Source organism: Pan troglodytes, chromosome 5 (assembly GCF_028858775.2).
Source record: "Pan troglodytes isolate AG18354 chromosome 5, NHGRI_mPanTro3-v2.0_pri, whole genome shotgun sequence".
In the NCBI taxonomy this organism is placed as follows: Eukaryota; Metazoa; Chordata; class Mammalia; order Primates; family Hominidae; genus Pan; species Pan troglodytes.
Window position 1 is genome coordinate 52,706,951 of NC_072403.2, and position 11,685 is coordinate 52,718,635.

At 41.3% G+C, this 11,685-nt stretch overlaps 1 protein-coding gene and 1 long non-coding RNA gene across 5 annotated transcripts in view; one reads left to right on the forward strand and one right to left on the reverse strand.

Moving 5' to 3' along the window:
- The window catches only part of MEP1A (meprin A subunit alpha), a 56,780-nt gene extending 45,665 nt beyond the window's left edge, over positions 1-11,115 (forward strand). For 2 of the 3 annotated variants that reach the window (XM_063813094.1, XM_054685879.1), the window contains 5 exons: positions 754-969; positions 4,429-4,893; positions 5,901-6,074; positions 6,571-6,871; positions 10,306-11,115. In XM_063813094.1, the coding sequence (XP_063669164.1) occupies positions 754-969; positions 4,429-4,893; positions 5,901-6,074; positions 6,571-6,871; positions 10,306-10,462 (1,313 nt within the window). In that variant the 3' untranslated portion in view covers positions 10,463-11,115. The remainder of the gene's footprint in view (positions 1-753; positions 970-4,428; positions 4,894-5,900; positions 6,075-6,570; positions 6,872-10,305) is intronic. The other variant, XM_063813095.1, reaches the window with a different exon arrangement.
- On the reverse strand, positions 597-9,554 carry LOC107975157 (uncharacterized). Of its 2 annotated transcripts, none has more exons than XR_010158034.1 (3): positions 9,455-9,554; positions 4,811-4,955; positions 597-1,114 (listed from the first exon to the last, which is right to left on the reverse strand). It is a non-coding gene; the product is annotated as an uncharacterized LOC107975157 (long non-coding RNA). The 2 variants fall into 2 exon arrangements; XR_010158035.1 differs by lacking the exon at positions 597-1,114 and adding an exon at positions 9,123-9,161 and having other exon boundaries at positions 9,455-9,540.
- Positions 11,116-11,685: the final 570 nt, after the last annotated feature.

Sequence of the window (11,685 nt, forward strand, 5' to 3'; positions counted from 1 at the left end):
TTCATTGTGCTTGACTTTGACAAGTGTGTGGTTTACCAAACGGTACATTTGTTTGGCTGCTTGACTGTTTTTAGGGGAAAGAGTTTTGAGATATCTGAGTCAGGTAAACCCTATCTCTGGCACTAATGTAGACACTTTTCACCCTCTTCAGTGTCCTTCCAATGCCTTCCTTTACATTCAGGGGAAATTTCCATTTAGTCTCTAATGTGTCCTGAATAGCCCTTCTTATAATATAGTAAAGATTACTTTTTTGCCACTGATAATACACCCAGTTATTAGGCTAGCAACAGGGGAAATTGAACCCTTATCATTGTCAATGTTTAAAACCAAATCCTAAATCTTTGAATTCCAGTGTCTTATACAACAACCAGACCAACCCAACTCTTTTCCTTGGAATGAATCTCTAATTTAAAGAATGAAGTCAATGAGAAAAATAGAATTCATCTCACAGACACAAAATTCCATCAAACATTGCTTGAAGCCTGTGTTTCTTTAAGTCAGAGGTATATATTTCACAATCTTGGAACAACGGCAATCAAACACAACAGCGGAGAGCAAGCTTTAGCCAGTGACTAAGTCCATTGAGACAGAGAATATTAACTGACAAATGTCCTTCTTTTTATTTTCCTCCGAAGAGTTCTAGTTTTTGTTGCCTGGACAATGGCTGTGGTTCACTATTTCACTTTGTTTGGGTGGACAGAACCCTGGGGTGTGGGAAGCCAGACGTGTGATGTTTGGCTGCTCTTTCCTTAGGTGCCGGCTACTTCATGCAGTTCAGCACCAGCTCGGGGTCCGCGGAAGAGGCAGCCCTACTGGAGTCTCGGATTCTTTACCCAAAGAGGAAGCAGCAGTGCCTGCAATTTTTCTATAAAATGACAGGAAGTCCTTCAGACAGACTCGTTGTCTGGGTCAGGAGGGATGACAGCACAGGCAATGTTCGCAAGTTGGTGAAGGTGCAGACTTTTCAAGGTACTTAGAGGCATTCACACGAGGAATGGATTGGGTTAAAATCCGGGATCCTGCTTCTTCTCCTCCTTCCCTCTTTCCTCCTACTCCTCCTTCTTCTCTCTCTCCTCCTCCTTTTCCTCCACCCACTTTCTTCTCTTCTCAGAGCCTATCATAATATATGGCATGTTTTAATTACTCTATGGATGTTTTAACCACTGAGAAATTAGAAGCAGTATCTTGGGCTTAGGTAGGGATGAAATATACTTTTGTAAGAAGCCAATCAGAATATACAAATCCAGTTTTCACTGGAAAGTTAGAGAAAGCAAAGCCCAAGACTGAGAAAATGGATGGTTCAGGAGTGGAGATAAGAAGGTAAAAGACCTGTGGGAATTGATGCTTCGGGAGAGAGAGTAGTTAAATAGTTGACCAGCTCACGCCTGGAATCCCAGCACTTTGGGAGGCCGAGGCGGCCTTGTGGATCACAAGGTCAGGAGATTGAGATCATCCTGGCCAGCATGGTGAAACCCCGTCTCTACTAAAAATGCAAAAATTAGCTGGGCATGGTGGCGCGCGCGCATGTAGTCCCAGCTACTTGAGAGGTTGAGGCAGGAGAATTGCTGGAACCCGGGAGGCGGAGGTTGCAGTGAGCCAAGATTGCACCACTGCACTCCAGGCTGGTGACAGAGCAAGACTCCATCTAAAAAAAAAAAAAAAAAATTGACCAAAGTGTTTTGCATCTGTTTCAGAAAAACAAATGATACCATTATTTAATATGCTGAAGTAACTTGAAGCCTACTTGTGAAGTTGGTGGCAAATAAGTCATTGGTATATGTTAACTTCCTATAATCACTAACATGTTCCTAAGTGTCACTTTGTATATTTATATAAGAAGGTCAGCATGTAAATGATTATAGATAGAGAAATTTTTGTTGAAAAGTAAGAAAGCCTGTCTCCCTTTTCCTAGTTATGAATGAACCACCACCATAACAAAAGAAAGCAAATACTTTGTTTATAACCCTGGATCTTGATTTATGGCCAGATTATCCTAGCATCCAACTGCCTACCTTAGCATTTAATTTATCAATTGAAATGAGTCCAGGGAAAGGAATTATTTTTTATATATCTGCTGCTCTTGAAGAAGAAACCTTCCTTAGAGGTCACTTGTAAGAACAGGTGCCCAAATCGCCTATATCCAAGCCACTCTGTGGGCTGCCTGGGAACTCTACAAATCACAGTTTTGAGGGGTTCACTTTTCTGGTTGAAATTTATTATAGTTTATATGATAAAAGGATGACAGCTAGATACTCTTTAAGAGTTGAGGATGTGTTATGTTACCAAGGATTGTAAATATTTAATGAGAAAATGAGTTAAAGTTTCAATAATATTGATGGGACCTATTATCACTCACTTTCATCTAAAGCTAAAAGTGTTACTTCTAAGCATAAAATCAATCAATCAAACATCCTATGCTTAATTTAGTTTCTTACACTGCTGTGCTTTGTGTTTCATTGAATTCAGAGTGTGCCTGTGTACGTTCCCTGGGAACACTGTATGAAAGGTTTTTTAAGTAGTCTGTTCTGATACTGGTTTGTCAATGAAACTTTTCAAAAAGGTTAGTTGAATATCACTTAGTGTTGTTTATGTGATATTCAACTTAAGACAGTCGCAACCAATTTGAATAGCTTTTAAGTTTTGCAAAATGTATATTTTGACCAAAACACTTACACACAAAATGTCTCCATATGCATATCTGTATATAATATATGTTACATACATAATGCTTATATACAAACTTACATGAAAAATGTTGGCATACAACTATGTGTATGTACACACACATGCACACACACACGTTTTTACTGAGGCCAGGACTTCCTTATAGAAGACAATTCTGAACTAACAGGGATTAAATTTGTCTCAAACAATCATAGTAGCATTATTGCCTGACTGATTTAGGGCAGCCCTGTGGAAGCATGTAAACGAAACCATCTTAATAATTTCATAGATGAATTTCTGCCTATATGGTATAGCCTCTTGGGTCTCCTTCCCAGTGCCAGATTCCCCCATCTCAACATCATTTTGACATCCTATATTAAGAAAAAACAAAGCAGGTACTAATCAGCAAGAACAGAATCCTATTCTCTTGACAGAATTCCCATGATCTATAACCTGCTGGATAAATAGTTCAAATCCTATATCTCTGTTCCTATTCCTAGACTTTCTGGCACCTATTACCCTTCAAGTCCATGTGTCTTCCACTAGGCTGCCATGCTCTCCGCAGGAGAGGGCAGCTGCCTAGATTTGTATGTTACAGAGGTGGTCATGTGCCTTCTCTACCTCTCTCCTGTGTTCCCATGTAACCTAACCACACAGGCCATAATCAGCTCCACCCTAAGAAACAGAACATTGTTAGACCTGTCCCTTGAAGTTGTACTTAGAGAGAATGGCCTGAAAACACAAGGGAGATTAAAGGTCTTTTCCTTTTCAGGGAAAGTATAGTTCTATAAGTAGATTTCTGGTTAAAAGACACAGAAGAAGGAAAAAAGACACTCATCTGTAGGAACTCAGTTTAGCCAACATGACTTCCACTTGGAAGCATTTTTCCTCTCCTCTTCAAGCCCAACTCTAGGGAATACCCTGTGCAAAAATATCAGTGTAGGCACATCTCTTTGCGGAATTGAGTTGCTTTGCTTTCGCAGTTTCCTCTCTCCAGTACCCCCAAGCTCCTGTCTGGCTTCTTATACTGTTCAACCCAGGATCCTATGTTCTAGAACGGCCTTCTCACCATCTTTCCTCAGCTCTTAATTCGAAAGTCCCACTTCTAGTTCATGCTCAGAGAAAAAGCAAGTAGACCTAATCTTTATTAGAACGTGCATTTCTAGACAATAGTACTCTATTTGGCTTACTTCGCTCCCCTACATGGTGGACTTTCAGATAATATAAGGAAGAGAAAAAAGTCTAGACGTTGGAGAGGGAGTCAGTTTCAGGTAGGGAAGATCCAGTCAGTCCTACAGGTTATTATCTGCTCTTCAGCATTCCTTATAGCTCTCTGGCAACAAGTGACAGCTCGGACCATATGGAGTTACTATTTTTTTTACTTTTGGCTTAGAAAATGGCTATTTTATACGATTCAGCCTAACACTTGGGTTTTCTTTGCTAACCTTAGGGGTTACAGTTGAACCAGCCAACTCAGGAGGAAATCCAGAACCTGGATTCTTATAGTGGAAAACAAATTCACGGTTAAGATTTGAATGTGAATTTTAAAATAAATCATAGTATTTTAAAAAACCATTTTTCCTTATTAGGTATGTAACTTTGGAAAAGTTACTTAACCAGTTTATAACAGTACCTATTTTATAGGGCTGTTGTGAGGATTTAATGAGATAATTTATGGAAAGCACATGGCACTGTGCCAAACTCATAATAAGTACTCATTAAGTGTTGGTCACAGTTCTCACCAGCCTTGTTCTCTGTCCTCAGGAGATGATGACCACAATTGGAAAATTGCCCATGTGGTGCTCAAAGAGGAACAGAAGTTTCGCTACCTTTTCCAGGGCACAAAAGGCGACCCTCAGAACTCAACTGGGGGAATTTACCTAGACGACATCACTCTGACAGAAACCCCCTGCCCCACAGGGGTCTGGACAGTCCGGAATTTCTCCCAAGTCCTTGAGAACACCAGCAAAGGGGACAAGCTTCAGAGCCCTCGATTCTACAATTCGGAGGGATATGGTTTTGGGTTAACTTTATACCCAAATGGCAGAGAAAGCTCTGGCTACTTGAGACTTGCTTTTCATGTGTGCAGTGGGGAGAATGATGCTATCCTGGAGTGGCCGGTAGAAAACAGACAGGTGATAATTACCATCCTTGACCAGGAGCCCGATGTCCGGAACAGGATGTCCTCAAGCATGGTGTTCACTACCTCGAAGTCACACACATCTCCAGGTGGGTGGTGTCAGCGTAAATAAGAACTGCCCCTTGAACCAGAGAGGCCCACAGACGTGATTCTGTGGTGCAAGAAAGAGTAACGTTCTCCTCACATTGTCTGCTTGGGAATATCAATAACATAGTCTTGTTGGAGTTTCAAGTCAAGATTTTCAATGCCATCACATCCTCCTTCCCTTTCCTAAATTCACTCATCAAACATCTATTGAGGGCTTACCATGTGCCAAAGTCGGTGCTAGGTACTTAGAATACAAGTGAATCAGGTGATCCCTGCCTCACTGAGCTCGTTGTGATTGAGGAAATAGATACTGCTAATCATTTATCAAATACTTGGAACTTGCTGGGCTCTGTGCAGAGCTAATGTACTTACTCCTAAAATAGTACTCAATGTTACTATGTTCATGAAGTAAACTTACATCAGTAAAGAAATGGGCAAACTATTTTTTTTTTTTTTTGAGATGGAGTCTCCCTCTGTTGCCCAGGCTGGAATGTAATGGCGCATTCTCGGCTCACTGCAACCTCCACCTCCCAGGTTCAAACAATTCTTCTGTCTCAGACTCCCGAGTAGAGATGGGGTTTCACCATGTTGCCCAGGCTGGTCTTGAACTCCTGAGCTCAGGCAATCCACCCGCTTTGGCCTCCCAAAGTGCTAGGATTACAGGCGTGAGCCACCGCGCCTGGCACTAATTTTTTTTTTCAAAAGAGAAGACTTAAGCCTTAGAAGAAAGAAGCCGTAGCTGTCCCTCTCTTTTCATTAAGAAAGTCACTCAGTAGCAGACAACTGATCACTCAGAGCTGTGATTCTCTGCCTCTCCCATCTTTCAATTCTGAATTGCAATTCTCCTGGAAATAGTAAATAGCCTAATTTTTTTCCAACACTTTTTTTATTTTTATATTTATTTATTTATGTATTTCTGATTCACAAAGCCCTGTATCCTCATTAAAGACAAACTGGAAAGTGAAGTCTAAAGAGGTAATGTGATTTTATGTTACCTACAACTTTGCAGCGATAAATGACACTGTCATCTGGGACAGGCCGTCCAGGGTGGGAACCTATCATACAGACTGTAATTGTTTTAGAAGCATCGACTTGGGCTGGAGTGGTTTCATTTCCCACCAAATGCTGAAAAGGAGGAGTTTCCTGAAAAATGATGACCTCATCATATTTGTGGACTTTGAAGGTACTTTTGTTGGTCTTCCTGAGTAAATAATCCTATGCTCTTGGCACTCTACTGATTTTATCCTGATTTTAAAGCACACATGGAGGGTGGGGATGAGGTTAAAACAATGTGTTGTAGGAGAACCACATTTTATTCAATTGGTCAAGGACTCACATCTTTATTTTAATTGTCCTTGAAAGAAACTGAAATTTTAGTGTCATCTTTTTGATAATTTTATCAGAGGTAACTGTTCACTGATTTCGATTTAGTTTCCATCAGTCTATCCATGCTAACTTTATGCTTCATTTTGCAAATTCAATAAATAAAAATGTGACTGGATTACTTTAAAATAAAAGTAGCTAATACTGTGGGAATCAGCTGGATTCAAAGCCACTTTTCCATGTCACTAGGGGTGATGGGAGATAGAAGCAGGCTGGGGAACTTTCACCAGAAGTGGGAGTTAATTGTAGTCAGTTACTAATCCTGGATCCTCCTCATGACTCTCTATTTCCTGAAGATATCACCCACCTCAGCCAGACTGAAGTTCCCACTAAAGGCAAAAGACTGAGCCCCCAAGGCCTCATTCTCCAAGGCCAGGAGCAGCAGGTCTCCGAAGAAGGTTCGGGAAAGGCCATATTAGAGGAAGCCCTACCTGTCAGCCTGAGCCAGGGGCAGCCCAGCCGACAGAAGCGGTCGGTGGAGAACACAGGCCCCCTGGAGGACCATAACTGGCCACAGTACTTCAGAGACCCATGTGACCCAAACCCTTGCCAAAATGACGGCATCTGTGTGAACGTGAAGGGGATGGCGAGCTGCAGGTAGGCTCTGTGGCTGGGGAGACAGGCAGGCCAGCAGACCTGGGCCGCATGCATGCTTACTCCTGGTAAAGGCTGCTGTTTGCAGAGTAGGGCGAAGACTACCTCAGATGGTCAACTGAATGCGGTTTTCTTTGACTCTACGAAGGTGTGCCCTGGATTCATGGGCTTATGCTGCCAGGACAGAGGCTTCCCAGGTCACCTTGTCTCTTGACTTTCACCCCTTTTCCTCTTCTGGGGTATTGTCAACAGCATCTTGGATGTTGTTGGAATTTCTAACTCTAACAACCCAAGATGGCTTCTAGCCTAGGGACTTTCTACTCCATGAGGGTGGGTCTCAAGACCAAGCTTAAATCTTTGCTGACTACAGATGTTATTAGTTCCTAATTATTATTAGTTCTATAGTCTGTCATTTACACTGTACTATTATTACAGTTATATTTTCAATAATAGTAGTAAGAACACCTGATATTTCTGACCCCTTGTTATGCATCATGTAGTCTCCTGAGCATCTTACACGCATGATCTAAATTCATTCTCACTGCCACCTGTGACATAAGGGCTCTCCTTATCCCCGTTTAGTGTGTCAAGAAGTTGAAGCTTAGGAAGATTAAGTAATTTATCTAAAATGTACCCAGATGGAAAATGCTGAAGCTGGGACTTGCATCTAAGTCTGTCTGGCAGCACAGTTTGCTATATTTTATAGTTCTTCTTATAATGTTTGCTTGCATAAAACCCTAAAAACTGTTTCACAAAAGGAGGTATGTGATGACAGAAGCAACAGTTCCATTTGAACAGTAGCAGATGTAGGAGCTATTCTGCCTGCCTCAAAAATTTACATTTCTTCTGAGTTCTTTTTAGTCTCCTTTTTTTTTCTTTTTGTTGCTTTTATTTTGAAATAATTTTAGACGTACAGATACAATGCGAAAATACTACAGAGGCTTTCTCTATACCATTCACCCAGCTTTCCCTAATGTTAGCATATTACACAAACCATAGTACAATTAGCATAGCCAAGAAATGAACATTGGTACAATGCTAGTAAATAAATTACAGGCCTTATTCAGCTCTTCCCAGTTTTCCCACTAATGTTCTTTTTCTATTTCAGGATCCAATTCTGGATCTCATATTACATTTAGCTTTTATGTCTCCTGTCTCCTAATCCCCTCCAATTTGGGACAATTCCTCAGTTCTTTCTTGTCTTTCATTACCTTGACACTTTCGAAGATTACTGGTCAGGGATTTTTTTTTTTTTTTGGTTCATCTTGTTCTCACATGATTAGATTGAAGTTTCGCATTTGTGGCAAGATTAGTAAAGATGTGCTATGCCTTCTTGCTGCAGCGTGTGAACAGGTACATGATGCCTATACATGTCATTACTGGTGATGTCAACCTTCATTATCTGGCCAACAGCATGTCCACCAGGCCTCTCCACTGAAGAGTTACCATTTCTCCCTCTGTAATTAATACGTATATTGGGAGAGATATTCCAAGACCATGGAGACAGTCCGCTTTTCCTCAAATCCTCACACACTAATTTCAGCATCTGTTGACACATCCTGCTGCAATACTCACCACTGAGATCTTCTAATGTTGATTTCCTATGTCCTTCACATTGATTAATTATAATCTTCTGTAAAGAAGAATGGCACCTTCACCCCGTTAATTTGTTTATGTGATTGTTTATTCACATCACGAAGGAATCATAAGCATTTATTTTATTCAGTGGGCTCTGTTACAATAATTTCATGATTTATTTTGTTGCTTCTATTGTCCCAGCTTTGGCCTTTGGGAGCTCTTCCAGGTTGGCTCCTGTGCTCTTTCAACATCAGATTTTATGAACACAATGTTACTTTCTGGCACCATAGCATGCTCTAGGCTCATCTTTAATTTTTCCTGCCCCACCCATAGAATCAATCACTCTTCCAAGAAGCCCTCTGGTTCCTTTTATTGGGGAAGGCCCATCTGTTTCTGGGCTCCAAAGCCATAGGTCTGCATATCTTTGCCTGACAGGCCCTTAGATGCCAGATACCATTATGTGTCCCCAACAGGCTTCATCCTTCCCAGGCTAAGGGAGGCCAGGGTTGCCACTTGTATGTCAGCCTCTACTCAGCCAAACTATTCCTCTCCTAGAAACCTGCCCCTGAGAGTTGGCAGAATAAGTTTTTCTAAGGTAACACTAGGGGATATCACTAAGTTGTGTTTGGAGGGGACTGGGTCAGAAAAAAAATGAAATAAACTTGCTATTACTCACTCATTTCTAAGAAGTCAATTCTCAGGATAGAGATGAGGCCTTGGAAGGTAAAATCATTCAGGATTAGTAAAAGAAAATGCTGACTTCTTCTTTTTTTTTTTTTTTTTTTTTGAGACAGAGTTTTTGCTCTTGTCACCCAGGCTGGAGTGCAATGGCACGATTTCAGCTCACTGCAACTTCCACCCCCCGGGTTCAAGCAGTTCTACTGCCTCAGCCTCCTGAGTAGCTGGGATTACAGGTGCCCACCACCATGTCTGGCTATTTTTTTTTTTTTTTTGGTATTTTTAGTAGAGATGAGACCATCTTGGCCAGGCTGATCTGAAACTCCTCACCTCAGGTGATCCATCCGGCCTCCCAAAGTGCTGATATTACAGGCGTATGCCACCGTGCCCAACCAGAAAATGCTGACTTCTAATTGTTTCACTCTGCTCTGTAGAATTCTGCTGAGTAGACCTTCTAGTAGGAATGTTTGAAACAAAGGCTGGAATTGTTACAAAGGTATGGATGAGACACTACCAGTTATATGCCTTGGTTATGAGATTAGTTGATCTTTATACCAGATAACATTAAGAAACAAAACTAAGGGCTGGCCATTATGTGCTTACTCTGTGTTAAATACCTTGATAAGTACAGTGTCCTCATTATCTCATGTGAACTTCAGGGCAACCTCGTGAGACAGTGACAGTACACTAACCTTACAGTAACATTTTATTTGATATTATTTAGAAGTTTTTAAGCTACCACTGATGCTCTAAGTCGGTCTATATCTGGGGAATTTCCTTTGTAGCTTATATTCTCAGCCAGTGTCAGGCAATGTATTCCTTTAAGTGTCTCAGGCCTTCCTCCTGAATCCTTGGTGGCTGAGAGTCCTGGATCTGGAGGCATACCTCTTGAGATTAGATTTCAAGTGTGAAACACTTACTAACAATGTGACCTTGAGCAAATTATTTAACCTTCCTGTAAGATGAAGATGATGAGAATGGCCAAGTAATAGCCTCCACCTCAAAGGGTTGTTGCAGGGTTAAATTAGTTGGTCCATATACAGCACTTGAAATGGGACCAGGCACCACGTGGACCTGCTCAGTGAGCGTTTGCCATTTTTATTGCTGTGGAGATGAGTGTTGCTAGGAGGCACCTGAGGCCTGGGTAGTTCCCACACTCCCTTCGTGTCCTTTTCCCTCAGGTGCATCTCTGGACATGCTTTCTTCTACACGGGGGAGCGCTGTCAGGCCGTGCAGGTGCACGGCAGTGTCCTGGGCATGGTGATCGGAGGCACAGCTGGCGTGATCTTCTTGACCTTCTCCATCATCGCCATCCTTTCCCAAAGGCCAAGGAAGTGACCTGCCTGCTGGCATTGGCCAGACCACAGCAGCACCTCCTCCATGCAGGCCTTACCTTCCCATGGTCAGTGCAGTTTGGGGCAGCTTTTTTATCAGCCTTGCTTTGGATAGGACCTCCAAGGACTAAGGCCTCCAGCCCCATGTGTGACCCTTGTCATCTCTCTGCCCCACATAATTCTGTTACTTTGCTATGTGCTCCTAATGTATCTAGTGTGTCCTGTGACAACACTCATCACACTTCATTGTAAATCACTTGTTTTATTGACTGTCTTTCCTATAGACTGTAAGCTCCATGAGGGCAGGCACATGTTGTTCTCATTGACCATGCTGGCCCCAGTACCTAAATGCATGGCTGGCACATTGTTGGCACTCAACAATGGTTGAATGAATAAAACAATAAATGAATGAATAACTAAGATATAGAAACTCTCATTTATATTGCAGATCGAATATATATGATGAAATTCTTATGTTGAATATGTTAGAATCAAATACTCATTTTTCATTAGATACAGTAGTGTCACCACTCTTTTAAGATCTTGTTAAAGATTTCAAATAAAGGTACTTCTGGGCAGCCAGGCTTCACAGCATTTGCTTTCCTCTGAGATTCTAAGAGAAGGCCTTTAATAAATTTAATAAATATTGAGTTAGCACCTTCTTTGTATCTGGTATTGTATATAAGTGTGGGTGTGCATGTGTGTGTTGAAGGGTGGGGGTGTACAAAAGCTCTTTCCCAGATCTTTTAAGTTTAATAGCATATTTTATAGCTATTTATGTACAACATTATCATATTAACAAACTGAAGGTATCAGAGAACTTTAAAGAAGTATTTTTAGATATGCTTTCTTTCCATAGTTCCTAAGGAGATAAACTCTAGCTGGGGCAAGGAAGTTCCAAGACAGAGCAAGTGAAAAAAAAAAAAAAGCTAAAGTTTCTATACCCAATCAGCAATAAGTCAGCTCAGGAAGTTTAATAAATGAAAAGATTTTAAGGATTCTGAGTGGTCCTTTAAGTCGTAAGGTTTCCTAAGTAGAGCCTTTATGACAATTTTGTAGAGTTAAAATGCACTGGAAACAAAATGAGAGATTAACAAGAGTTTCTTTAATGCAAAGTTATGGGAACAATTTGTAGCGAGTGAAAACAGCACCCCTGAGGGCAATAACTCTCAAACTTCAGGTGCATCTGTATCCCAGGGAGGACTGATTAAAACAGATTACAAGGCC